Consider the following 26205-nt stretch of genomic DNA (forward strand, 5'->3'; position numbering starts at 1 on the left):
CACCTTCTCCTCCTTGTACCTTCTCTTTTTCTTTAACACCTTTCCATTTGGTGCCTTCCACATACATTTATTTGTCCCCTGCTTATCTTAGGTTCCCTCATATATTTTTTGGATTACAGGCACCCAAAAAAATGTCTAAAAAAAATCTCAGAAGCAATGCCCCTTCTTCCTTCCCTCTCATACGCCGACCCAGTTCTTACCAATATCCAGGCCTCCACTCTAAACAAACTGCAACAGACTTACCATAAAATAGCCAGATTCATTACTAACTCTCCATATAACTCACATCACTGCATTTCTTTAAACTCTCTTCAATGGCTTGAACTTCCCCAGTTTCTGCTATCTTATCAATTTCATATGCTACACTCTATTCTTTATAAATCCTCCTTCTGTCCATCTCTATCTTCCTTAGTCGCCATCTACATCCCATCCCGGACCCGCCGTACTTCTAACCAACAATTACTTGATATCTACCACCCAAAACAAAAAGGTCAGTAGGCAAACTACTCTACAAACACTCCCTTGCCCATGCTTGGAACAAACTTCCCCTTGACTTACGTTCAATCTCCCACACCTCACACTTTAAAAATGAACTAAAAGCTTATTTTCTCAATTTCAGAACCTGCCCTTGCCATGACCCTACCTACCTAGTCTTCCTTCCCTTTATGTACCCTCAAAAGGACCATACTTCATGTACCTCATTACACCTCTCTCTCCAATGTGTCTACTATGCATTTGCAAAATTTTATACAAACAAAAAATGTTTATTGTTGACCTATTGAACTATATATCATTGTAAAATTGTTACTTAGCTTCTTTTTAATGCAACTTTAACTTTAAGCATGTAACCCAACATGTGTGAATTGTTTTGCTATAACTGCTATTATATCAATATTGTTTAAAATTGTACCTGTTTTAAAATGTATTACTGGAGCTTTTCTCCTCGGGTCTCCACTGAAAATGGGCCACAAGCCCAGTTGGACAAACCCGGTTAACAAATGTCAATACATAAATAAATAAATAATGCTTATGAGTGGCTGACTATCCTACCCACTGTTTTGAAGTACTATCCTGCATGACCCTCATGCTGTGATATAACAGGCCATCCAAGGCATTTTTTTTATTTTGTTTACTTTGCTAACTTGAAATAGTTATTCATGAAGCTATGGAGTGTATGTTGGCATGCCATTTCAGAAATGATTGGTGGGATTAGGATTCCGAGGAAACGTTTCACTTTTGGGATATCAGTGGCCAATCCTATAGTAAATGAAAATACACACAATTTAAGGCCACTGACTTATTCTTTGAATGTAATGACAATCCTGTTACAGCTACTGAGTTTTTTCTGCACTTATCATGTTTTATGAAGGTCAGACTTCTACTGCTTCCTAAACCTACTTTGCAAGCGTGCACTGACAGACTCCCTGTATTGGAGGGGTGAAGGCCCACTTTGCTTCCCCCTCATCCCCAGTTCCCCAGCCTCCCACTGGTCTTTCACTCTCTCTCATATTAATTTCTTGTTGCACCTTCACAATTCTCCTTCACCTCCCCTTAAAGTTACAGACTGATAAACAACTACCCAGCACTTTCATTTTAATTCTTCCAGCAGCCACTCTCTTGCCATCTCTCTGCTTCACTACTTGTACTTGCTTTTATATGTCTCTTTCCACTCACAAGTTCACTTCTTTCTATGCTAGCAAATTCTTCTCTTCCCTATCTGCTGCTCTCTAATCCCCCATGCATAGAACCTATTCTCTACTTACTATCTTACCAAGTGTTCATCCTCTCAGCAAAAAGTATTCCACCTACCAAACCCTTATAATTCCTACCTAAATACTGTTCCTTCCTCTTAACCATCATTCCCTCCCAATATACACCCTACAAACACACTTCCTCACTCTGCTTCTCGTTTTTAAATGTATTTTGCTGTCCCACAGTCACTGCCTTCATTCTTAAGAAATATTTTTCTTGTCCTTGCTCTCAGTTTATCATTGGCATCACCTTTCTCTTCAACATTATTGTCAGGATTATACTTAATTATACCCAAAATCCATTAAATATCATCAACACCAAATTCAGTTTTGTAAGAATCTCTATAAATTCACACATCATTCTCATGCTCCTTATTAGCTCAAACCACTGAAACCAGCCCAGTACCATCTCATGTCCCCCTCTCTTCCTGACACATCTTTACCTCCACCATCTCTTGTGCATTAATTTATTATTAAAAATATGTCATATGAACAGCTTAATGAAATAAATCCTTTCCTGTCCAGACATCACAGCAAAGACAGAATCTTGGATTAAATGCAACAGCCCTAACTTTCAACACCTTTTCCCTATATAAATACTATTATGACTAATGGCTAAGCAACAAACCCGGAGGTTGATCCTTAATTCTATACAAAAGTAATTTAAAGTCCAAAGTTATTGGCTAAGCCAATGCCTCATCCTATACCATTCCTAAATAGATCCTATCAAAATGCCCTTCTTGGAAAATACAACCCTCTTCTAATAACTGTTGTCTATCATCCTCGTTCTTCTTCTCTTAACAAATTTCAATCCCTTATTCAAGCCACCACTGCAGCTGCCCACAATCCCAAAAATATAATAATACTATGTGATTCAACCCGAACTACTCGGGTCCCCTTACTAATGATACGGCCTAATTCATAGCCAATATCAATCTCATACAATTTGTCAGTAAGCCCATGTGCCTATCCTTCTTTCCAATAACCACATGCTTCTTATTCTACTAATCACCAACAACCCACCAATAATCTCTAATATTTCTATTAATCCACCCTCAGTTAGTGACTGCTCACCTACCAGCTTCACAAATCATTAATCAATTAGATCCCACCCCCCAAAACTGATTTCAGGTCCAAAAATGCCAATACCATTGAAAATCTCAAAAAAAAAAAACACCTTTCAGCTTTCAAATGGTCTCCCATATTACTCTGCAAGACCCCAACTCTGCAGTCACAGCACTAATTCAAATACTTCAACTACAAGATATTTTCTCTCTTACACATCATCTTTTCAAGAAGAATAACTAAAGGACTCAAGGTACTTCTTAAATAAAGGGATGAGGTACAGCACACTTGGAAAGAAAACCCCATGTTCTAACACCTAGGCAACCGCTCACCTCTAGATGTAACTTAGGCAAGCAAGTCATACATAGACATAAAGTCAACTACCTCAACTTCAAACAGCTACCCCTTCTATGAAAACTCAAAACATTTTTTGAGAGAGGTTAACCTACTAACAAATGGGAAAACCATTGAAAACAATCCCATCCCTAAGCAGTACCCAGTGCTCTCAGTTTCATCTATCAAGCTTTGACTGTGTTAAAGAATTCATCCACTACCCATACCAAACCAATCATCTCCTCACATCCTCCCCTCCATTTATTCCTTCTTAAGAAAAAAAATTTACCAAAAAGACACTGAACCATTACTTGAAAAAAAAATCCAAACAGCCCCCCCCCCCCCCAGATTAGTTAACATCAATCCCTGGTATATTTTTCACTGCAAGGATTTTCTTAAGTTCCAATACTATATAAATATAACATGTGCTTAACATAAAGAATTATGCTTGACATTTGGAAAATCAAACTAAATTAGTTGCTTATAAAAAAGCCTAAACCTGAAAACATCCCCCATTTTCATCCTAACTTCATTCTTCCTGCTCTCAGTAAAATTCTACAAAAAACTCATTTACAATCATCTTTCAACTTACATCCAATGATACAAACTTCTTATGTTAAAACAGCACAGGTTCTGGTCAGCACTATAAATGACCCATGGTCCCTCACTGATGAAATCTTTATCAACACGGCCAAAGGCAACCTTTGCTGGGTACTCTTCATTGATCTCACTAATGCATGTGCCCTTTTTACCCCACCCCTTCACACTACACAATAAATTTACATCAGCACCATTTCCTGTAGAGTGGTTGCAGGATTACCAGGCTAACAGATTCTTTACGGTTACAATACGGTCACCTGTCCCAGAAGTAACCTCTCTCATTAAAGGTGTACACCAAAGATCCATACTTGCCTCCCCCTTCTCAATATTTACTAAAAACAACCACATAATTTACCTAATTTACCTCTGACAAAATTCCACAAATCTCTCAAAATCAATGACCTTAAAAGAACTCCAATAGAAACAAAACCATATATCTTGGATTGTGGCTAGACATACAGCCATACAGGAAAAAATAACTCATTGCTTTCCCCTGCCAGGAACATATCCCCCTAACAAACTAGGGAGTCCTGTTAGCCCACTCAAACACTGCCTACTCACTACAGCCTCTGCTTCAAAGAAAAACCTCATTCACTCTGCAGTCCACTGAAAACAAAATATGTAATTTCATCTCAAGCTCCTCCTCACAAAATCACCACTGCAATACTTTCTGTAAAGTCAGGTGGTTATCAATCAAATTCACAACTGAACTACTTTTAGGTTCTCCTGTGTTCAAACTCATAACCAGACTTGTTTTTACTCTTGACACTAAAACCAACACAAAAATCACCCTCTAAAGCCCCAGAAATCTCTCCCAGTGTACTCCCACCCTCTAGACATGCAAAAGTACAGTTTTGTACCTACCATAAATGTAGATGTTCGAGGATCCACATTGCTGCAGTCCTTACTATTGGGTAGTCCGCTGTCCAGTCGGCCCGAATACCAGAGTATATGGCTGACGTCGGTCAGGGCGCATTAGACTGATGTCAGTACGTCAGGGTACTAATGCGCATGACCGACGTCATATCCTCAGTCTTTTCTTGCCCCAGATGTCAGAAGACCCTAAAAAGACAAGGCCCAAAATTCCTGCACCAAAAATATGTACAATATATACAAAAATATACAAAATATCAACATATAACCTCACCTACACAACCACCCCTAAACACAGAGGGGAAGGAGGGAGGGTAAATTGGACTGCAGCAATGTGGATCCTCGAACATCTACATTTATGGTAGGTACAAAACTGTACTATGTTCTTCGTTCCACATTGCTGCAGTCCTTACTATTGGGTAGAATCCCAAAGCAGAGGTAAGGGAGGCTGGCAAATCATAAAGAAGTAGGAGCTGACAACATGCCTTGCAAAACAGCTGTGGCAAAACCAGCCCTAGACTTAGAGTAGATAGGAAGGTGATAATGCTTAGAGAAAGTATGAACTGAACTCCAAGTAGCTGCCTCCAAAATATCCTTAGTTGCCACCCCCCTTAGAAATGCTGTTGAAGTGGCAGTAGCCCTAGTGGAATGAGGCCTAATCCCAGCTGGAATCTCCTTGCCATGATGGGAATAACAAAATGCAATGCAAAACCCAATCCACCTAGAAATAGTTTGTTTTGACACAGGCTTGCCCTGCGAACTCAAAGCAAAAGAAACAAACAACTGCTGAGACTGCCTAAAATCCTTAGTCCTGCTTAAATAATAACGCAATTGCCTGTGTACATCTAAAGTGTGCAAAATCTTTTCCCCTTTATTTTGGGGTCTGCATAAAAAGTAGGCAAATGAATAGTTTGGTTTAAAGCCACACTAGAAACCACCTTAGGCATAAAGGAAGGATTAGTACGTAATGATACCCTATCCTTATGGAAAATCAAAAGGGCTCTACTGCCATAAGGGCCTGCAACTCAGACACCCTTCTTGCAGAAGTAATAGCCAACAGAAAAGCAGTCTTCCATGACAAGTATTTCAATTCAGCAGTAGCCGCAGGCTCAAAAGGTTGTAGAGTAAGTTTTTCCAACACAAAATTGAGATCCCAAGCAGGAGTAGGAGCTCTCGTGGGGTCTTATATTCTTTGCCCCTCTAAGAAACTGCTTGAACAAAGGATGCGAAAACAATGGTGGGTCACAATCATAGTGAGCTGAAATTGCTGCAGCATGAATCTTAATGGAAGAGAAGGACAAACCTTTGTCCAGTAACTCAGTAAGATATTGAAGAGCCACACTCAAATTAGGCTCAGAAATCTCCAAATTCTTTGCTGTACTCCAAAATAAAAATCTCTTCCATTTTTCTGCGTACACTTTCCTTGTACTAGGTCTTCTAGCTTCCATAATCACATTTAAAACTTGTTGAGGAAGTTGAGACCTGCTGTGTTTCAACACAGAATATGCCAGGCTGTTAGATGAAGAGAGTGAAGCTTGACATTGAGCAGATGACCGTCCTTCTGAGATAACAGATGAGGAATCAAAGGTAAAGGCCATGGAGGCTTCCTTACCAGACTCCTTAGTAGTGGGTACCAGTGTTGCCGAGGCCAATCTGGAGCTATCAAAATCATCCTTGGCTTGTCTTGTCTGACTTTTAATAGCACCTTTGGAAGAAGAGGCAGAGGTGGAAAGGCATACACATGAAGGTTTTTCCAACTGAAAGACAGAGCATCCACTTTCCAAGCTGTGTGATGAAACTCCTTTGTGCAAAACTTTGGCAGCTGGTGGTTTAGTGGAGAAGCGAACAGATCTATGTCTGGAGTTCCCCATGACACTGTCAATTTCTGAAACACATGAAGATCCAGTTTCCACTCGTGGGGATCCATGATTTGTCTGCTTAACACATCTGTTAAGGAGTTCTGTGCTCCTGGCAGAAACCTTGCCTGAAGAGTTAGTTGCAAGCTTAGCGCAGTCTCCCATAAAATCATTGCTTGCCTGCATAGAGGATAAGAATGTGTTCCCCTTGCTTGTTGATGTACCACATGACAGTTGTGTTGTCTGTTAGAATCAACACCTGCCCTGGAAGAAGTAACTCCTTGAAAGCCATCAATGCAAACTGGACTGCTAACATCTCCTTCATGTTGATATGTAGATGCTGTAGTCTGGCAGGCCACTTGTCTTGTATCCACTTTCCATTTAGATGAGCTCCCAAGCAATGTCCGAGGCATCTGTCGTTAAAATCTGACTCGCCTCTGGCCGGGTCACAGAGAGTCCCTTGTTTAGGTGACATTCCTGAGCCCACCACAAAAATTCTTTTTGAAGGCAAGGTATTATTTGAATGACAGTGTCCAAATCCTGGCAGTGCTGTGTCCATACATTTTGAGATACCATTGTAGCTTCCTCATATGCAGTTTGGCATTGGGAAGCACCAGAATACAAGATGCCATGAACCCTAATGCTTGAAGGACTGTCCTTGCAGTCAGCACGGACTGATGAGATAGTTGATGGAAGTAAAGTGATAGACTCTTTTGTTTGTCCGGGGTTAAAAGGCCATCTGGGCTGCTGTATTCAGTCTCACACCCAGAAAGCACATGTCTTGAGAGGGTACTAGACTGGACTTTATTTCGCTCACAGAATACCCTAGGCATCTTAGCACTGCTATAACATATTCCAGATACTGTAGAAGGTCTTCCTTTTCTTGAGCCAGAATCAGGCAGTCGTCCAAGTAAGGATAGATTTGAATTCCTTGTAGCCTGAAGTAAGCTATCACTGGAGCCAGAACCTTTGTGAATACTCTGGGCAGTAGATAAGCCAAAGGGCAATGCAGAGAACTGATAATGAGAATTTCCAGCTCGAAACCGCAGATACTTCCTGCAACTTAGCCTTATAGGCACATGAAGGTAAGCTTCCTTGAGATCTAAAGTTACCATCCAGTGATCTTTGCCCAGCAGAGGTAAAAGCTGTTGTAACGTCAACATCTTGAACTTGGGAATGTCCAGATAAGTGTTGAGGAGAGATAAATCCAAAATTGGTCTCCACGTGTTCCCCTTCTTTGGTACTAGGAACAGGCGAGAATAAAATCCTAGGCCCCTTTCTGATACAGGGACTGGCTGAATGGCCCCCATCTGGAGTAACTGAGAAATTTGCTTGTGAGCCTCTTTTCTTTGTGGAGGAGGAACGTCTGGCATGCCCTTGAAAGGGGGCAATGTATGGAAATAAAACCTGTAACCGTGGTGAATGATATCCAACACCCATCTGTCTTGAGTAATTAAATCCCAATTTTCTTTGAAAAGAGACAGTCTTCCTCCCAAAGGAGCTGCCAGACGAGAATCTACTGGCAGCTGAAAAGGCAGGTCATTGGGTCTGTTTACGAAAGGACTGACCCCTGCCCTCACCAGAAGTCTGAGCAGGTGAACTCCCTGTTCTAGGCCTAAAAGAACCTTGAGCTCTGCCCCTACCACGTCTAGACCTACCCCTAGACTGGGAATCATAAGCAGGATATGTCCACCCCTTAGCAGGCCAATTTCTACTAAACTTCGGTGGCTGCACCTGCAAAAATCTTTAACAGTTTGCATAGACTTAGCTTTGTCCTCCATTTTCTTTAAAACTGCTTCCACAGGCGAACCAAACAACACATCAGACTGTAAAGGAGCATCCAAAATCCTTGTCTTAACATGCTCAGCTAAATTCTGATCCCTCAACCAGGCATGCCTGCGAAGAACAGAACTAGTGGCAGCCACCCTCGAGGAGGCCTGTATAGCATCAAAACCACATTGCAAAGAATGCTTACCCACTTGTTCAGACACATGAACCAAATCCAGCAACTCTTTACACTCAATACCTTCCGCCAAAGCATCCACCTTAGATTTCAATTGTGAAAGGAGATAATTTTGATATTTTAGCATGTGAAACTGACAATTCAACGCTCTCATGGCTAGAGTGGAAGAAGTATACACTTTCTTTCCCCACCTATCCAAAGCCCTTGCCTCTTTATCAGTGGGAACAGGATTTTTAAACCACAGAGGCCTTAACACCTTTAGGCCCCTGAGAAACAGTTTCTGGGTCCGCCCTAGGACTCTTAAACAAATACTTATGAGCTTCGGGCACCCTATAGTACCTATCAGGTTTAACAGGAGCAGGAGGCAAAGAGTCAGGGTTCAGGAAGCCTCTGCAAAAACATCTTCCACCACATTCAACACAGGAGGTATAGCTAAGGGCCTATGCTGGGGTAAAAACAAGAATTCCCTAAGCCTTTTCCTGGAATCAGAGTAATCCTGGCCTTCCCATTTAAAGTGCTCCCTCATGGAATGCAGAGTCTCTGAAAATGAGAAATCCTCAGGAGGAGAAGCTGTAGGAGTGGAATCATCCACATCAGAATCAGAATAAGGAGGATACTCCTGCAAATCTTCCCCAGAAGACTCAGAAGCCTCTGAACACTGTTCAAAACTATCAAACTCCGGTTCCACCCTAGGCCTCTTATCAGGAGGGGGCATAGAACCTCTAATCATAGTAATCAAATCTTCTGCCATTTTAAGCATATGTTTCTTAGGTACAGAACCCGAAATGCTAGGAGAAGCCCCCACTGAAGCTGAACTTGGCCTACCTCTCAAAGAAGTTTTGGCAACAGAAGGAGAGGCTCTAACTACCTTGGGAAGAGAGGGAAGAACAGTTACCTGAGAAGCCCCTCAGCCTGGCCTACCTCCTGAGAAGGCACATCCTGTAACAGTAAAGTTTCTGCCTGAGACTCCATAGAAACTCCTGGGAAAACCTCTGGCTCCACTGAGCCTTCTAAAGAACCGACGTCCGGGACTGCGGTTCATCAACCCTAGGCTTCGCTGTTTTGTCCTTGCGCTTCTTGGGCGAAGCGGGCGGAGCATCCGACGGCATTTTATAATTGCAACGCTTCCCAAACACTAACCTGGCACAGTCTAACCTCCTCTTAATAGTGCGTTTGTTAAACCAGCACAAGAGCGGCATCCAACAACGTCGTGCTCAGGCCCTAAACAAGGTATACACAAGGTATGGTAATCCCTATGAGGTATCTGTTTCCCACAAGAAATACAGTTATTCACTTTTTCTGACATCCGGTTAAATACTGAGGCAAGAAAAAACCAAAATGTTCTAACGGGGTACTTAGCCAACTCTGATTCGGTCTGAAACTCCGGTTTCGGAAATATTTCAGAACGCCAACCTGCACTCGCAAAACTGCTTCTGCATCGGACCATGCGGCAAAAAAGACTGGGTATGACGTCGGTCATGCGCATTAGTACCCTGACGTACTGACGTCAGTCTAATGCGCCCTGACCGACGTCAGCCATATACTCTGGTATTCGGGCCGACTGGACAGCGGACTACCCAATAGTAAGGACTGCAGCAATGTGGAACGAAGAACATCCAAGCTGCACTGCAAGACCATTCATTGGCCAATCTTGCTTAAAAACTCTGGGAATCTATCTCATCCACCGTAAATTAACATTCCTTTTACTTCACATTTACAGAACAACTCAGAAAATAACCCCCATGACAAAAAGGAAGGAATACAGATGCTTTGCTTTTAGCCAGATCTCCTAACCACCATTTTCTACTACAGTCAACTTATCCACTTCTTTTTCTTTTGTTAAACAACCCAATAGTCATAAGATATATCTTCTGAATGTTTAATTCATGGTTGTTTTTCAAAAGCTCTACTACCATTCTGTAATTATTTCTCTGTAATGATTAACCGAATAACATTTTTCACTTATGTGAATGCCTTTACCTGGGCTGTGCCTGCAAATGGTAAATTATGATCACTGTACAACCCCAGTAATCAAATATAAAAGCAAATATAAAATGAATGTTTTCTAAAGGATTGTCTAGCTGCCCCCCAACATGTAACTGAAATTAAAGAAGGGTAACTCCTGTGAGGATGGATACACAATGAATTACAGTCTGAGCTGACAAGAGTAGCTCCAAAGTAGGGAATGAATCACCACAGTACACCACAACCTCCTAGGGAAGGTAATTTCTACGGTTATATAACGTTTATATCTAACAATGTTCTGTAGTTTTTATGAACAGAAAATGTGCACAAAAGCCATACAGATGTAACATTAAAAACTATAAAATGTTTGTGTGATAAAAAATAAAGAACCATAGTTAAGGTGCTGGAATGAGACCCCTCACAGCATGCCATCAGTGGTAGTGTTAATCAGATGTCAGACATTAATGTGCCAAAAAACAAAAAGTATATCTTTTTTTCATTTAAACTCACTTCAAAACATATTTTGCTTTTATTTAGGGACCGACCAGGATAAAATTTAAGTTCAACATAGACTAAAATAGAATGAATTAGAAAATACTATGTACTCCACCTTTTGATTATCCCAGCTTATACTTACATATGACATTTACTTAGTCTATACCCCACCCCCAATAAAATTCCCTGTTCCCTAATGGCTTGTTTATTTACAGCTAACATTTCCTTTTGATTTATGTGCAGGTGCATTTGACTTGGGTTCCATTTACTCTGAATGCACTTCCCTGCCAGGTGAGCACCCCATGCATAGTCTAATGTGTCTGTTGTTAAGATTTGTGCGGCGGGGGTAATGTGAATGGTAGTCCCATTTTGGTGGCAGGCCTCTGCTCACCAAAGGAACTCTAGGCGTAGGCAAGGTATGATAAGAATCCTTGCTTCCAGATCCTGTGAATGTTGACACCATAGGCTTTTGAAATACCATTGTGGTTTCCTCATATGCAGCCTTGCACACAGAATTAGAAGAATGCAGGAGACTATGAACCCCAAGGCTTGCAGTATTTGCCTTGCAGATAGCTGGGTTTTTGTGGCCACTTGTTTGAAGTAAGTTGTCAAATGTATCCGTTTCTCTGGCGTGAGGAAAGCCATCTGGGAAGTTGTATTCAAGCTTGCTCCCAGGAATATAATTTGTAGACAGGGTACCAGGTGGGATTTATTTTCGTTTATGGTGAACCCCAGACAAGTCAGTACCCTTCGAACAACGGCCAGATGATTGAAAAGAATGTCTTTGCTTTCTGCCTGAATTAGACAATCATCCAGGTATAGGTATATTTGAATATTTCTTTGTCTGCAAAATGCAATAACTGGAGCTAGGAACTTTGTGAATACCCTGGGCACAGCAGATAAGCCAAAGGGCAGTGCAGAGAACTGATAGTGCATGTAGCCTGCTTTGAAGAACAGGTATCTTCTGCAAGACTCCCTGATAGGAATGTGCAGGTATGCTTCTTTTAAGTCTAGTGTTGCCAACCATGCATCCTTGCCTAGCATAGGAAGAAGCTGGTGAAGAGTCAGCATTTTGAATTTTGGAATCACCAGAAAGGTGTTTAGAATAGAAAGATCCAGGATAGGACGCCATGTATTGCCTTTTCTGGGTACCAGGAAAAGTCTCAAATAGAAACCTTGTCCCTTTTCCTCTTCTGGTACCAACTGAATAGCCCCCATGTTTAAGAGAGAGAGTACCTGATTTTGGGTCTCTGCCCACTGATTTGGGGGTAGATCTGGCCACCCGCTTGGTGTTGGTAAAGTGTGGAAATGAAATCTGTATCCACTATATTTAAAACCCATTTGTCCTGGGTAATGAGTTCCCAGTTTTTGGCCTGCAGACCAATCTTTCCGCCTAAAGGAGCATTCATTTGGGAAGTGCTTGGAAGTTTTAAAAGCAAGTCATTGAGATAATTTTCCATGGGGAGGGGGGGTCTTACTGCTCCCAGGTTTGGGTGCGGAAACCCCCCACTGCCTAATCTTGTGTGACCCTTGGGACTGAAACCTGGGGTTTCTGCTGTGTCTGGGTTTGGCTTGAGAAGACCTGGAGGGGGCTGGAAAGGACCAATTTTTAGAAGGCCAGTGCCTACTAAATCTAGGAAGCTGAACTTGTAAGAAATCTTTAACAGTCTGCACAGATTTAGCTTTATCTTCCATCTTTTTAAGAACTTCCTCAGCCTTGTTGCCAAACAGGCGGTCCTGATTTAAGGGAGCATCCAATAATTTAGCTTTAACATGATCAGGCAAAGATTGCTCCTTAAGCCAAGCATGCCTTCTGAGCACAGACCCAGTAACAGCAGCCCTGCAAGAGGCCTCTAATGAATCAAATTCACATTGCAAAGTATGTTTTCCAACCTGTTCAGCAGAATGCATTAAATCCTGTAATTCTTTATTTTCAGCGCAGTCAGAAATTAACATCATTTTCTGTTTAAGCAATCCAATAACATGTTGTTGATACTTTAACATATGAAACTGGCAGTTTAAAGCCCTAATGACCAAGGTTGCAGAAGTGTAAACTTTCCTACCCCATCTATCCAGCGCCCTGGAGTCTCTATCAGAGGGGGTATGATTTTTAGCAGTAGAAGCCGTAATGCCTTTGGGTCCCTGTGAAATAGTCTCTGGATCCGCAACAGGATTATTAAAAAGGAACTTGTGAGAATCAGGAACCCTGTAATATATGTCAGGTTTTCCTGGGAGCAGGAGGCAAAGAATCAGGAGCCAAACTAGATTCTGAGAAAGCATCATCAACAATGTCTAGTACAGGAGGCATAGCTAAAGGCCTACGCTGAGGCAGGAGTAAGAAATCCCTAAGCCTCTTTTTTGAATCAGAAAAATCCTGGCTTTCCCAGTGGAAATGCTCCTTTAGAGTATGTAAGGTCTCACCAAAAGAAAAATCATCTGGAGGGGAAGCAGAGGGAATAGAGTCCTCTGTATCAGAATTCTCATAAATAGATAAGGGTAAATCCAGATCATCAGAAGAATCAGAAAAATCAGAATCCTGTTCAGAAGATTCATAAACAACTTCAGTCCTAGGTCTCTTAGAAGGGGGAGGTTGGCTTCCCCTGATTAGAATTATAAGATCTTCAGCCACTCTTATCACTTGTTTTTTAGGCATAGAGGCCTAAGCATGCGGCCTGGGCGTCGGTTTCTTAGGCATGGTTCGAGATTTTGGCCTAAATGAAGAAGGAGGCATTGGTTTAATATGCAAGTCCGTAGGCCTGAATACACCCTCAGAAGCCGGTGCCTGCACAGCGGTTCCGGACCCATTCAAGGTAGAGACATCCGCAGGTTCCACAGTTGAAACATCTCGCAGTATACCAGACTCCGAATGGGCCTCAGTAGAGGCCTGCGAGTCAGAAGTAGCGGGTATCAGGGGCTGTGAAAGTGCCTCACTGAGTAATGGTGAACTGGCAACTGGCTTAGGAAAAATGTCGTCGGCAGCTTTGGACCTCGGCGGCCTGTCTCTGTCTTTATCTTTGCGTTTATTCGGAATCCCGGTAGTCGGAAGGCTAACTGACAACATTTTTGGATAATTAAACCGAGAACTGATATATTTAGAAACAAAAATATACCAACGACGGATAGTACGCTGTTTAAATAAAGCACAAAACTGACAGCAAGGTACGTCGTGGTCAGAGCCTAGGCAAGGAATACGGTACGAATGAAAATCTTTGTGAGGTATTTGCTTTCCACAGGTAATGCAATTATTAACTTTTACTGACATCGGTAAGGAGCAAGAAAAAGTTTCCTCAATGGGGTACTTAGCTTTAGTTGAAGACTTCGGTTCTGAAACTCAAAAACGAAAATTTCAGGAGTCGGCCGACTGGCACTTGCGAACTGCTTCTACTTCGGGCACCACACGGCAAGAAAGACTGATGTAATGGCGTCGGCTGCATGTTTTATACCCCTGACGACCTGACGTCATGGAAGAAGGGATAGCAACCGGCGCAGGACCCAAGACTTTGTTAATCAGGCCGACTGAGGGCTAATGCAAGCAGATAACCCAAATGTAATGACTGCAACAGTGAAACACAAAGAGCATCCATAGTTAAGGTACTGGAATGAGACCCCTCACAGGATGCCATCAGTGGTGGTGTGAATCAGATGTCAGAAGTTAATGTGCTAAAAAACAATAAGTATATCTTTTTCATTTAAACTCACTTCAAAACATGTTTTGCTTTTATTTAGGGACTGACCAGGATAAAATCTAAGTTCAACATAGACTAAAACAGAATGACTTAGAAAATACTATGTACTCCATCTTTTGATTATCCCAGCTTATACTTACATATGACATTTACTTAGTCTATACCCCACCCCCAATAAAATTCTCTGTTTCCTAATGGCTTGTTTATTTCTTCTGACTTCTAGTACCACTTTACAAAAGAAGGAAGGAGGAGAAAGCTACGGACAGCAACCATCATCAGGATGGGGAGGAAATGAGAACATTTTATTGTATTTTTAAGCAACTCACCCTGTTTACTCTAAAGCACAATTCGAAGTCTATGTTAGATCTTTTGCAAGTGTATGCTTACACACATCTGAGATAACAGACAAAATGCATGCATGCTACTTGGCTGGCTCACACTTCCCAGTAGAAAATACAGGGAACTGCTGCAATCCAGAGTATTTCTCAGGTGAAGCACTGGCACTAGCATCAGATCCCATCCCTACCTGACCAGCACCTCTAACAAGTGATTCACGACCAAGACTACTATGCCACAGAGGTGACACTTTGGATATGGCTTCAGCAAGAATGGCACCACAGTTTTCACAAATCTGTAGGTACTCAGCTATTGTGACCTGATGCACTGCAAGAAATTTCACGTTCACCTGAATTCAGTCATAGAGTTCATACGTTCATAAGTATATACGACACTAATGATGACTAGGGCCTTTACAAGCCTAGCCGTGCAACCCAAGCCAGCTATATGTATTATGGGCATTTATTAGGAGGGACTATGTTAATTAGGGTGTTTCAAGAAGTTATGTTGGGGGTATGTTAGCTTGGCTTGATTGTCTGCATCTATCACTGATATGGCGTTTGGACCAGGTGTGAATTTCCGATTTCCCATTCACTGGTCAAGGTTATGCTTAAACAGGGATAGGGATGGACTGTGCTTCACATGGTTAGAGAGCCTATTCCAGGGCATGGGGACCCTCTGAGACACATATCTGTTTTACTAACATGTATTATTTACATAAGAAACACAACTTAAATCCTTAGATCCAGTAGTTCTAATGCTGTTCGTTTTGTGGATGTGAGAAAGGTCCATCACAGCTGAATCCGAAGATGCCTTGCATGCCAAGCACAGATTGCCTCACAGTAGCCTGTAGGAGACAGAGTACAGTGATACGGCTTTAAGGCAATCCGTAGAGAGGAATGTGTTTATACCCTGTGAGGAAACTTTGTGGGAATTCCAACTGTTGCATATGTCTCAACAGGTACATTTCGAAGACAGTATTATACTCAATGATGGGTCTAATAAGGGACAAATGAAATTGCACAATGACTTCCTTGGACCTGGATTCCATCCCCTTACTTATAAGGCGGGTAAAGTAGAATGATTTTCTTACTTCCTTGGCCACATGTTGGCCTACATATGTTTACAGATCCCTGACAACCAGGTCAACTTTTAGGGGTCTTTTGTTGATGGAGTAATTAGCCTATGTGGCAATTTTCCCAAAAGGCACTATGGAAATGATAAACTTCATTCACAGCAGGGTTAGGAGCCACAAACAATACTGATAAAACAGAGTAGTTACATAACTATACACTAAAAAGCAGGGACAAGTAGGCTTGGTTGTATTCATATGACAAAGGTAAAGAAAGAAATCCTTTCAAAACAGATACAGACACTGTGACTTTCTTGTTCATTAATCTGTTCTTTCAGCACACATCTTCTCACCTATCTGCCTTCCCTATCCCCCAACAAGCACGTATACCTAGACACTCTTGAAGGACCACAATGTCATTTCAAACAGAATTTAAATTAGAAATTCTCCATCCCCTCCCAGAACGAGTGACTGATGGCAGAAGAAACAATCAGCAGACATGTGATACATTTTTCGTATCAGCAGCACTCGCTGGATGTTAGACAGCCCTCATGTTCATGTCGCTGCCAGTCTCTGTACTGACTTTGTTCCCCTTTATGTACAGGAGGCAGACATCACCTTAAAATCCAGTGTCTGCTGATCACACCGTCTTCTAGAGGTTGGAGTTTGCTGGTGACTTCTAACACCTCCTTATAAGCAAGACTGCAACCAGGCATATACCACATATTTCGGGTCTATATTATAAAGTCGAACAACCAAAATGTCACATCTAAATGTCGAAGCTGTACTTCATCGAAACTCCAAATCATCGATTTGTTTCCAACAGAAAGAAATCAGTAGCCAACAACGGACACCACAGTAAAATAAACACTGTTAAGTGGGGGGCTTCACTCCCCCCATACCCCCCAATGTGGAGAGCTGTGCCCCCCCACACACACCCTAACTAAATATACTAACTCCGAGATCTCACTACAGTTGGGAAAAGGGCAGATGTAACAGAACGGCCAACCGATTTCTTTCCCTTGGAAAGAAATCGATGATTTGGCCGTTTGATGAAGTGCAGCTTCGACATTTAGGTGTCGATGAAAGGTAAGTCGACATTTTGGTCGGTCGACTTTATAATATAGACCCCATATTTCATTATGTATTTTGTGCAATTATATGACGTAGAATGTACATTTCAATTTTTAAAAACGTCCTGACGAATATACTGCATATTTTAGTAAATTCCGTATATTGTTACATGGCACTTTTTTCAGACTCTCTTGTAGGTTAATTTTTATTTTCATTACTGAGAAAGTATGATGCCTAGAAATATAGACTGTCGTAGGATACATTACAGAAACAAGAAAAAGTGGTCATACACTTCCAAAAATTTCTGGCTATAACTCTAGTTAACAGTCATAAAGTCACTAACTGCCACTTTTTCTCTCTCTCTCTCTCAGGCTAACCAAGAAAAACAGTCATTGATTGCAAAATTCTTACTAAACTAATAGGGACTTTTCCTGAACTCAGGATTTAGCATTACTGATGGAAAACTGTATCACTCTAAAATAAGGATCCATATTGTCTTCTGCAAATATGCAGAGTACATGATCAACTAGTACTTGATTTGACATAGTCTAAAAAGAATATACCATGGGTACCTGTCAATCAGTGTTTCGATGGCTGCACAACGAACGAAAATCCAGGAACAAGAACTGCTTTCCTCAGAATAGTGAGAATTTAAGTACAAAGTCTGAGACAATCTAATGTTAGCATTAGTATATACAAGCAGCAGGAGCATGTGGGTGGGGCATACCCCCTGCACAAATGCTTTAGAAGTATAACAGTCAGTTTTAGAATTTGCTGTTTTTGTCAGAATCACATATCAATAGTTGAAATGCTGTGACTCGCAGTATTGGGTGTCATAATTCAGACAGGAACCTGATATAAAATGTCATTCTTTTCCACACAATTATTTTTGGTCCCCCTTTGGGACTTCATTTTAACTGGCCTGGCCACCAGTACCTCACATCCACACTAGGTCTACTAGCCTATCTCTCAGACTTATTCCGGTATTGTTGGGGCTGGTCGTGATTCCTAAGGACACTGTGTTGGCTTAGCAGTCTCTGCTTCCATCATGCTTTTTTTTTTCTTTTTATGCCACACCCACTCTATGCCCCACTGCTCACTGATTATGTTCGAGGGCAACTCCCTTCTTTGAAACACTCCTCCCATAAAGCTTCATCATTGATAAATGCCCTCCCACCTGGAATGGGTATGCCCATCCCTCCAAGCTGCTCTGTCAATTGCCTGAGCCATTAACTGAACATGAGTCAATTGGGGATACTGTTTCACACATTCTTATAGAAGATCTACTGATGTTAATAAGTGTACACACTGAATGACTTCAGAGTTTCCACTGATTAAAATGCAGCATACAGTGACTAAAAATGAATCACATAAATTCCAGTTATTTAGTCCTTGGAAATTTGATTTATGTTAACAATAATGCTTGCACGAAGATGGATGCACATCTCCTTAGACTTCAGTTCACATTCCCGAAAGCCAAAGAATGTTGTTCTTCTTATAGGTTCATAGGTGTTTACTAAGCCAATGACCACAAGGGCCTTTTTAAACCTAGCCATGCATCCCAAAGCTCTGACAGGTTTTGGTAACCTTGATAAGTGTAAGCAGGGGCTTGGGAGATGAAACATTTACAAATAGAGCCTGGCAGATGAACCATTTACAAGTTGCCTTTGTCTATTAGAGACATAGGTGTTTTTGATATACTTCTATAGTTAAAGGATGTGGAGAAGAATGTGGACATTCACCTAATGTCTAAGTAGACATCATGCAACACGAAAAAGTACAGGTTTTGTAAATAATTTAAAATATCTCAGTTAGAATTATGTGACTAACTATGGCAAAAGAACGAACATTTGTCATGTACCATGGTGCAAGATAGGTTCTGTGCATCTACATACTAAACAAAACTCTAAGCATATTGTAAAGGAGAAATGTTTGTATATCATATTCCATACAATATAGTAAAAGAAAGCACAGATATAAGAATATGCTTACATACTTGTTCTTTCAAATCTCTCAAATGTCTACAACATAAGCTGTAATTAGGCCCTTTAATGATATTACAAAATACTGACTCCACGTCATATTTAGTTACATCTTACCTTGAAGTTTAACTGCATTATTTTGTACATTTGTATTAGGACTGGCACAATTTTTCAGAAGTTTCCCATCAACAACATCTGTTTTGACCTTTCCAAGGGTTAGTAGAAGAATCAGTGGATTGCCTCCTGCTTCTTCTTTAATGTTTTCCAACACTTTAAGGCATTTGTAAGATTTCACTTCACTTATATTTTCCTCAAGGAAAAGGATGTAAAGGCTCAGATCATCGTATCCATCTTCGTTCACATGTAAACCAGTGAAAGTAGGCAGCAATTCATAAATGTGAAGAAAATCCAGCCTCTGCCTCCATGGAACAAAGGCCGAATAAATGATGACTGGAGCTATCAAACAATATACTACTAAGTTAATAGTACTAAGAACCTGAAACACTCCAACTGCAATAAGTTTGCACTGAAAAGCATCTGGAATAGTGGTATTGTTCTTCAAAATGCCAGTTTTGACATTGCACACAAACTCATCTGAGATAGAAGATAGGTTAATGTAGTAACCTAAGTAAACACAGGCAAGAATAATAATTATAAGAGTCAGCAGCCGGCACAGGCAATATTTGATAATTAATTTCTTGGATTTCTTCTTTGTCTTTAGGTATTCTTCAACTATAGGAAACCTGAAGAAGTCTTCTGGCTTTTCAACTAGACTACAAAACAAAATGAAAATACAAACTTAGAAAGAATGTGTAGAAATCTGAAAGCATCTCACACACGACAAAGTAAACTGTGAAAAGCATTTTATTTGCACAACATTCCACTCAAAAGTTTTTATAGTCATTCCCACGTCAAGCTGTTAGGAGATTACTACAAAAGAATTTATAGTCTTAGTTCTGTGACACTATCTAGAATTCTGATGAAGAGTGACAATACAAAGGGAAAGAAAAAGTAAGTATGGTGTCCTGTCAAACAAAACAGTTCACAAAACTCCATTTATTACATCAAATGATGAATTACCATTGCTTCCACCTTAAGTTGTTCACTCTATGTATTTTTATCCCTACTGCTATGTTATGCCCAACGAGTTCCCATTCGACAGTCAGTCCTACAGCACAGACAGCATTTAATGAGGACAAGCATAGTGAAAATATTCTTTTCTGAGTGAATGTTGATCGAAAAGGAGAGAGAACAAAGTACTGTAACATAAAATAAAATTAAGTTCCTACATATACATGAGATATCAAAAGAATGCATTTGTCTTCATATGTAAAGAAGAATAGACCATACATGTTCAGCCAGAAGTAAACTGTTATGGTTCTGGCGATTATAAACTGAACACTTTATATATGATCTAAGATCCCCAAGATGCAAACCTCAAAAAGTGAAAATCTGAAATCAAACACTTTTTATATAAAAATGTATTAAGTGCCTTTGCCTCTTCAAGACATCATCAGAATGCAAAGTAACAAGCATTTCAGCCATTTAAAATGCCCACTGTACCATGTGTCCATACCTGCCGTCCAGGTGTGCACCCCAACGTGGTCTGAAGCATCTGTGGTGAGGGTCTGGGCGGCGGGAGTTGGGGAGAAGGGCAGTCCCTTGTTGTGGGAGCATGCTGTTGCCCACGAAAGAAATTCCTTGCTGAGGCAAGGAATTATAGGTAGAAGAGTTTCCAAGTCTTGAGAGTGTTGACACCAAAGGCTCTTTAGGTACCACTGAAATTTCCTCATGTGCAGTCTGGCACATGGAATAAGTAGTATGCAAGATGCCATGAACCCCACAGCTTTCAGGATCTTCCTTGCAGATAGCTAGGGCCTGGTGGCTAGTTGAGAGAAGTAGGTTGTCAGGAAAATTTGTTTATCTGGTGTAAGGAATGCCATCTGGGATGCTGTGTCCAGACTTGCTCCCAGGAAGATTACCTTTGGGTGGGCACCTGTTTGGAATTATGTATCCTAGGGAGGTTAGTAGTGTCTTTACAAAGCCCAGGTGTTTGAGCAGCTCTTCCTGGCTGTTAGCCTGAATAAAGCAGTCATCTAAGTATGGGTAAATTTGAATATTTCTTTGTATGTAAAAGGCAATGGCCAGAGCCAGACATTTTGTAAAAACTCTGGGAGCAGTAGATAAGCCAAAGGGAAGTGCAGAGAACTGAAAGTGTTGAGATCCTGCCCTGAAGTGGAGATATTTCCTGCATGATTCCCTGATAGGAATGTGGAGGTAGGCCTCTTTTTGATCTAGGGTTGCTAGCCAAGCTTCCTCGGAAAACATGGGTAGCAGTTGCTGGAGGGTGAGCATTTTGTATTTTGGGATCACCAGGAAGGTGTTTAGAATTGATAGATTGAGTATAGGGTGCCAGGTGCTCTCTTTTCTGAGCACCAGAAAAAGTCTGGAGTAGAAGCCTTGGCCTATCTGTTCTGCAGGAACGTGTTCTACCGTTTGCATAGAGAGAAGGGAAAGGATTTGCTTTTGAGCTTCTGCCCACTGATTTGGTGGCAGATCTGGGAACCCATCTGAGGTTGGTAGGGTATGGAAGGAAAACTTGTATCCCTGAGACACAATGTTCAGGACCCATTGGTCCTTGGTTATGGTGGCCCAGGTGCTTGAGTGAAAAGAGAGTTTTCCTCCTAGGGGTAAGTGAAGGTGAGCAGAGGGGGTGGAGGAGGAGGAGGGGAGTCATTGTGAGTTCTTACCATAAGGGAGTGGCTTAGAACTCCCTGGTTTTGAAGTGGAGGTAGTCCATTGCTTAGATCTCTGCATTCCCCGGGGCTGCTGTCTCGGGGGGGGTCTTTTTCCATGGGGGTCTAGGCTGGGCTGGCTTACTTGGAGCAGGAAAAGACCAGTGCTTGGAGGGACACTGCCTGCTGAACCTAGGGGGCTGTACTTGTAAGAAATCCTTAACTGTTTGCAGAGATTTTGCTTATTCTTCCATATTTTTTAAGACCTCTTCTGCCTAAGTGCCAAATAAGTTATCTTTGTGCAAGGGGGCATCCAACAATTTAGATTTGACATGGTCTGGCAGGAGTTGTTCCTTAAGCCATGCATGTCTTCTAATGACAGATCCAGTGACTGCTGCCCTGCAAGAAGCTTCTAGGGCGTCAAAACCACAGTGCAAAGTGTGTTTAGTTACTTCGATTGCAGAATGCATTAAGTCTTATAAATATTTAGATTCTGCCCAAGCAGGTAGGGAAGACATTTTTTGTTTAAGGAGTTCCAAGGTATGTTGCTGAAATTTCAGCATATGGAACTGACAATTTAGTACTCTGATAGGAAAAGTAGCTGAGGTGTATACTTTTTACCCCCTCTGTCCAGTGCTCGGGAATCCCTGTCTGAGGGTGTGGAATTCTTAGCAGAGGTTGCTTTAATCTCTTTTGGCCCTTGAGAAATGACTTCATGGTCAGCTATTGGATTTTTAAACAGATATTTGTGTGAGTCAGGGACTCTATAGTACCTGTCTGGTTTTCTGGGAGCAGGAAGTAGGGCATCAGGAGTCAAACTGGATTCAAGGAAAATATCATCCACAACATCCAGGACTGGGGGGATGGCCAAGTGTCTGTGCTGTGGAAGATTTAAGAATTCCCTGAATCTCTTTTTAGACTGAGGGTAGTCCTGACTCTCCCATTGGAAATGTTCCCTTAAAGTATTCTGGGTTTCCCCAAAGGAAAAATCCTCTGGGGGAGAGGCTGAAGGAATGAAGTCCTCTGCATCAGAATCCTCATAAGTGGAGAGGGGTTGCATGTCTTCATAGTCAGACGCATCAGATTCTTGTTCAGACAAAAGTACCGGGGACAGATCTCTTTTCCTTTTTGAGGGGGTAGCTTGGCTTCCCGATCAGCATTATAAGGTCTTCCGCCATTTTAAGCATTTGAGTCTGAGGTAAAGTAGTAGGCGCCTGAGAGTGGGTCATCGGTTTCTTAGGTGTGGTTTGGACCCTGGTCCTAATCGATCATTTTTGAAAGAACGGTAGTCGGGAAAGAAGACATCAGTTTTTGTCAAGATTCGGTAGTGTGAAGGACTTCCTTGGAAGCTGGAGCCTGCTCAGCGGCTCCTGACCCATCCAAGGTAGAGATGACCGCAGAATCCTTAGTCGAAGAAGAGTTTTGTGGCATATCGGACTTCGCAAGGGTCTCGGTAGTGGCCTGCGAATCAACAGAAGCGGGCATCAGGGGCTGCAAAAGCGCCTCACTGAGTACCACTGGACTCATGACTAGCTTAACGGAAGTATCGTCGGTAGGTTTGGACCCATGTGGTCTGTCTCTGTCTTTATCTTTATGTTTTTTCAGAAGATCTGCTGTCAGATGGCTTACTGAAGCCATATCAGAGTTCGAAGACTGTAAATGAAAATATCTGGCTACAATAAGGGCCTGACGATGAATAGTTCTAGCATTGAACAAAGCACAGAAACGACAATGGGGGATGTCGTGGTCTGGGCCTAAACAAGTGATGCAGTAAGAGTGGAAGTCTCGGTGTGGTATTTGCTTTCCACAGGCGAGACAATTGTTAACTTTTTCCATCGGTTAGTGCAAGGAAAAGGGATCCCCAACAGGGTACTTAGCTTTAGAAGACTTCAACTTCAATTCGGACACAAAAACTCAGGTAGCGGCCGACTGGCACTCGTGCAAATTGCTTCTGCTTTGGGCTCAGCAGCAAGAAAGACTGATGTAAAGGCATCGGCTACCTTACTTTAAACTACTGATGACCTGACATCAGTCCTCAAGCGACAGCAACCGACGCAGAAATACTACGCCTCTGGTATTCGGTCTGGCCGAGGGCTACCCTGGCAGGGATAACCCAAATGTGTTGAATGCAACAGTGAAACATGAAGAACATCAGTGGTTCCTGAAACACCTCTGTAAATCTTCTCAGAAGGAACAGGGGGATAGAAGGGGAGAAGGTTGAGAAAGATTAAAAATGGACAACATAAATGGAATGTTATGGTAAGTACATAACTTTTTTATCTGATGCTGTCATTTTCATTCAATCCTCAACCTATGGGACAGAGTTCCCAGCTACATTGATCTTGGAAGGCCCCCATTGAAGGATATTTCAGAGCACCACAGAACCAAAGGATGCTCTAGGTCTAGATATAATATCTAATTTGTAATGCGTAACAAAGGTATGAGTATTTGACCAGGAAGCAGCTGCACAAATATCTTCAATGGATACTCTAGACCAAAAAGCTGCTGAGGTGGACACTGACCTAGTAGAATGTGATTTTACATGGCTAGGTGGGGTAATACTTTTAGCAACAAAACATAAGAAATGCAATCTATTATCCATTTGGCCAGAGTTGTCCTGAAAACAGGTTTTCCCAACTTTACTTTAGAAAAGGAAACAAATAATTGGTCAGATTTCCTGAAAGTTTTTGTTCTGTCCAGATAAAAACACAATTGTCTATGCACATCAAGAAGGTGAAGAGAATACTCACACTTGTTCTGAAAGTTAGGAAAGAATACTGGAAGATTGATAACTTGGTTGATATTGTGTTAAAAAGCAACTTTCAGCAAAAAGGATGGATTTGCATGTAAAGTGACTCTGTCTTTGTGAAAAAATAAGTAAGGTCTGGAAGAAAGTGTCTGTAATTCCAAAATTCTTCTAGCTGAGCTTATAGACACCAAAATTAAAGTTTTCCATGACAAGAGTTTGAGGTCAACTTTGGCAAAAGGTTGAAAGGGTGAATGAACTAAGGCTTGTAGTACCCATAGTGAGATCCCATGGAGGAGTGGGATTTTTGACTGCAGACCTAAGTAAAAAGATACCTCTCAAAAAGGCATTGCACAATTTGGAAGAAACTAAGGAAGAAGAGTTCTTGCCTATATGATAATTGTATATGGCTGCCAACTAAACTTTGATAGTGGAATAGCTTACTCCATCCTGAAAGACTGAGGCAAGGAGATCAAGAATTGGTGGTATCGAAGCAGTAAAGGGATGTAAAAATATCTAATGAGCCCAAACACAGAATCTTTTCCATTTGCTTTTGTAAATTTTTCTTGTGGAGACCTTATGTGAGCACACCAAGATTTTCTTAACTGGAGAGGAGAACCTGGAATGTCTAGCCATCATCAGAAGTGGAAAACCATGAAGTCAGTTTGAGGCCTGTTAGTTCTGGGTGAGTTTGTCCTAAGGGATGAAATAAGAGGTCTGGACTTGGGTCCAGCGTCCAGGGAGGATGTATCAGATGAGACCAAAGGAAGGGAAACCAAAATTGTCAAGGCCAGAAAGAGGCAATGAGGATTACTTTGCTCTTCAACCTTTGTGCTTTCCGAAGAAATTTGATGTACCAGACTACTAACATGTTGTCCGTTTGTATAGCAATCGTTCCTAGAAGAAGAAAGCGTTGTAACGCCTGCAACATTAGAAGCACAGCTCTCATCTCTAGAACACTGATATGCAGGTAGGTCTCCTGCCTCAACTGCATGCCTTGAACAGTTCGCCCCAGGTAATGCCCCCCCCCCACCTCAACTGGGATGCGTCCATGGTCAATGTTGAGGAAGGAGAATAAATGGACACCCTTCATCGATGTCCTTCGAGAGAAGCCACCATAACAGGGAGTCTTTGCACAATCGAGATACTTTTATGGGGTGACTCAAAGGATAGCAATTTAAGGACCATTGTACTGCTAGAGTCCATTGTAGAATTCTCATTATAGAGGCAGCCTTAGAGCCCAGTGTTTTGAAAACTAATTATGCTGGTGGCGAAGGAATGGTTAGAATTTGTTTGATATGTAACCTTAACAACACAATTCTGTTCTGAGGTAAGAAGGGTGAACAACTGTGTGTGTCCATATGCGCCCCTATAAAGTCTATAACTTGGTCTAGGTGGAGTTGAGACTTTTCTGTGTTTATAGTGATTCCACAATGTGTTTGTTAGATGAAGCAGATAATTTCTGGCTTGTATGAGAAGAAGCATGGTTGATGTGGTCAGCAGCCAGTCGTCTAGATAAGGAAACACTCTTAATCTAAGCAGTCTCAAGTGAGCCGTTACTACTGCCATAAATTTGGTGAATACCCTTGGGGCTGTGGTAAGACCAAAGGGCAGAGCTCCGAAATGGTAATGACGCTCCCAGCCAGAAGCGGAGAAATCTTCGGGAGCGCCTG

At 41.6% G+C, this 26205-nt stretch overlaps 1 protein-coding gene across 1 annotated transcript in view; it reads right to left on the reverse strand.

Moving 5' to 3' along the window:
- PANX1 (pannexin 1) overlaps window positions 1-26205 on the reverse strand; it is a 903960-nt gene that overhangs the window by 114200 nt on the left and 763555 nt on the right. The window contains exon 4 of the mRNA XM_044072647.1: window positions 19169-19824. Within this exon, the coding sequence (XP_043928582.1) occupies window positions 19169-19824 (656 nt within the window). The remainder of the gene's footprint in view (window positions 1-19168; window positions 19825-26205) is intronic.

The sequence above is a fragment of the Protopterus annectens genome, chromosome 5.part0 (genome assembly GCF_019279795.1).
Source record: "Protopterus annectens isolate FY-2018-M chromosome 5.part0, PAN1.0, whole genome shotgun sequence".
In the NCBI taxonomy this organism is placed as follows: Eukaryota; Metazoa; Chordata; order Ceratodontiformes; family Protopteridae; genus Protopterus; species Protopterus annectens.